Raw genomic sequence first — 3222 nt, forward strand, 5'->3', positions numbered from 1 at the left:
CATATCAGTTAAGTTAAAATTGCATAAATTTGCTACCTATATCAGTTAGTTAGAGAGTATATGGTGATTATTGTGTAAAGAAAGAGAAATAATTAAAAAAATTAATATAATATAGTGCAAAATAAATAATTTGATATAAAATATTTGAAATGTGAATATGTAAAATAGAAAAAGTTAATTACTATGCACAAAATTTTCTGCATGATTTGATGTGAATTGATGTGAATGCTTGTCTACTTTAATAACACATGTTGAAGCTATGGGGCAAAATGCCGATATCAGGATACCTTGACAAATAGAGAAGCAATATACAAAAGGGAGATTCAACATGTATGCAAAAGATAGAAATTTGTACCAACAATGAGCATCAATCATATAGAGACAAAAGGTTCTTGTTAAAATTGTTGACAACAAAAGGCAGAAAAGAATCTCTTTGGAACAAATTAAGAACCACAATGATGCAGCCGGGTAAAAAATTTACACAATCCATGATGAGAAACATCTCTAAAAGAAGATAACAGATGAGAGCCAAAAATTTAAAATAGTACAGGGAAAAATAAAATAAGAACCAGACAGATAATTATCCAAGCAAATTTACATGATAGGTTACCAAAATTAAATCACCATCCGCTCTATACAGAAAATTTCATGGTGATCACCTAAAAAATCAGAACATTCCCCACACTAGCCCAACTTATATTACAATACAGCCGTGCTCTCCAATAATCACAACCTTTCTAAACGACATAATGTCTGATGTCTCTTTTGATTTCAACCAAACTACTTACAGAGATAATTAGCAATGAGATGATCACCAACAAAAGATATGATATATACACTACAAACAGAAGATCTCAATCCTCTCCAAAAATATGCAAAATTCCCTCCTCTTGTTAAGACTGCTGTGTTTATGAATTCTGGTTGCGTTTAGCTTCCTTATATGTACACTTCCCGTTGATGGAGTTCTAAGCGAAAGCAGGGATGCTTGAATTTTGGCGATCCCTGTTGAGGCAATCAAAACCTTCTACTCTAACTGCGGCCGGTTTAAGGCCAAACTTCATTCTAACACACCCTCCTTTGCGTGAAGATGATGATGGAGATGAAACACCCGAAGGAGATGGAGTAACACTAGGAGCAACCTTCTCATCTCCAAATCGAGCATCTTGGATTAACGGGTTGGCAGATCTGCTTGGAGGAGACCCGCAAAAATATGGTGGTGATGAAGCAAACTGTGTTGCAGATTGTTCCATCCCATAACCCTCCTGTAGAAACCAAGATATTAGTCACAGCCCATGGACCAGTTGAAAGATAACAGTCAGCCTAAACAAAGAAGACACAGAAGACATAACAAGTGACTAAATTGTAGACTTACCCAACCCCCCAAATGAAGAATGATAAAACTACTTATGTTTAAACCTAAAACATTTTCTCAAAAGCAAAAGAATTGATACTGCCACATCAAGAACATGAAGCCTTCGGAATTTTGGTAACTACTTTTCCAAACCCATTTTCAAAAACAAACTAAAAATTACAGCAAAGCTCAAAATTATTATTAAAAAAAAAAAAAAACCCCTCAAAAAAGATTTTGTACCTTTTTTTCACAAAACACTTTCTCAAATAAACCAAAGCTACAGTAATTGGTTATGGTTATGAATCTTATGATTGTTCCATCACAAAAATCCATACCTAATCATATCATATGTAATCAAAACAATTTGTTATATCATATATTAAAAGTTTTAAACATCTAAACTTGAAATCAAAGCAAACAAGGAAAGAAATACAACTCACCTTCATAAGAATGATATCAAGAAGCTCTGCCCCAGCCTTGGAATCGCAGACCTCGGGTGGATGACTGTGAACAAAAACAAAAACCCGTAAATCCTCAAAATTCTATAATACTGAACATAAGCATGAAAATCCAAAGAACAAATCAGAAATTGTTTTACCTCATGTGCCATCTCAAGGGCCTCAGAGAATTGTTAGCCAAAACCCCGACTCGGCGAGGCTTGGGGCAAACCACAGGGCCCTTCAGATCAGAGATCGAGACAGGGCCTCTCATCTCTTCACTGCCGACAGCCGAAAAGGCGTTCTGCTTAAGGTTACAGTGATTCATCTTCGAATAACCGATACAATTCCGCAGAAGAACGCCTGTTACACAAAATTCAACCAATCTCAGTAAAAAGGAAAAAAAAAACACAAACTTTCATTCATATATTTCCACAAAAGACACCCGAAATTAACCAAATCTGAGTAAAAACCCAAACTTTCATTCACACACACATGATTCCATAAAATTTATAAATTAAAAAAAAAAAATACCAAACTTTGTTTAATATACTGCAAATATAACACAAAAAATTTCGACCCGTCTAAGTAAAAATCCAAACTTTCATACAAAAATACAAATCAAGGTATTTTGAAATTAATTGAGGTCCTAATTTTCGTTACTGAAAACAAAAACCTCACTTCCCTTCCGTTTCTTTTCGATTTTCTCCAATTTTATAAGAAACCAAACAGAGAGCAACATGAAAGCTCATAGATCCGCGACTCAGGCCTCGGCGGAAAAACCCAAAAAAAAAAAAAAAAAAAAATTCTCAGCCGCTGATTTTGCAGCACCAGAGTAAAACAGAGTTTGACAACATCAAAAACAACAAATAAAAAAAACAAGTATTCAATCAGATCCATTACGGAGAGAGGGGGTGGAGTCTGTGAAAAATAAATTGCATAAAAAAATAGTACGAAATGAAAAGGCAACAGATCTGCGTAGAAAACCAGTTGCGTAAACAGAGACAGGGAGATAGTGAGAGAGAGAGAGAGAGAGAGAGTTGGGACCTTGAGAAAGGATTATGGAAGAGATAACAGAGCAGAGGAGGACGGAGCCACGAGGGAGAAAAGGTTGGATCGGAGCCTCTCACTCTTATATAGCATCATAAGGTAGGTGTACGTGTCCACCAATGACTAAAACGCCTTCGTTTATTTTTTTTATTTTTTTTATTTTTTTTTGAGGAACTAAACGCCTTCGTTTATTTAACCAAGTAAAAAAGACTAATTCTACAGTTTTAGGTGGTGATTATGAAAGCAAGAGTTCAACTTTTTTAATTTTTCAACCCACGTTTCTTTTCTACAACAATATTTTTGGCAAAAAAATAATAATAATAAATAAATAAGGAAAAAATTACTTAAAAATTCACTAAATTGAATGATTCAATTTGGACAATG

At 34.5% G+C, this 3222-nt stretch overlaps 1 protein-coding gene across 1 annotated transcript; it reads right to left on the reverse strand.

Moving 5' to 3' along the window:
* Positions 1-557: 557 nt before the first annotated feature.
* LOC112027298 (uncharacterized) lies at positions 558-2968 on the reverse strand. The gene is made up of 4 exons (XM_065775762.1): positions 2836-2968; positions 1950-2151; positions 1792-1855; positions 558-1262 (listed from the first exon to the last, which is right to left on the reverse strand). The coding sequence occupies exons 2-4, from the start codon at positions 2114-2116 to the stop codon at positions 966-968; spliced, it is 528 nt and encodes a 175-aa protein (XP_065631834.1). The 5' UTR covers positions 2117-2151; positions 2836-2968; the 3' UTR covers positions 558-965.
* Between the last annotated feature and the right edge of the window lie 254 nt (positions 2969-3222).

Source organism: Quercus suber, unplaced genomic scaffold (assembly GCF_002906115.3).
Source record: "Quercus suber isolate HL8 unplaced genomic scaffold, Cork oak 2.0 scaffold_118, whole genome shotgun sequence".
Lineage (NCBI taxonomy): Eukaryota > Viridiplantae > Streptophyta > Magnoliopsida > Fagales > Fagaceae > Quercus > Quercus suber.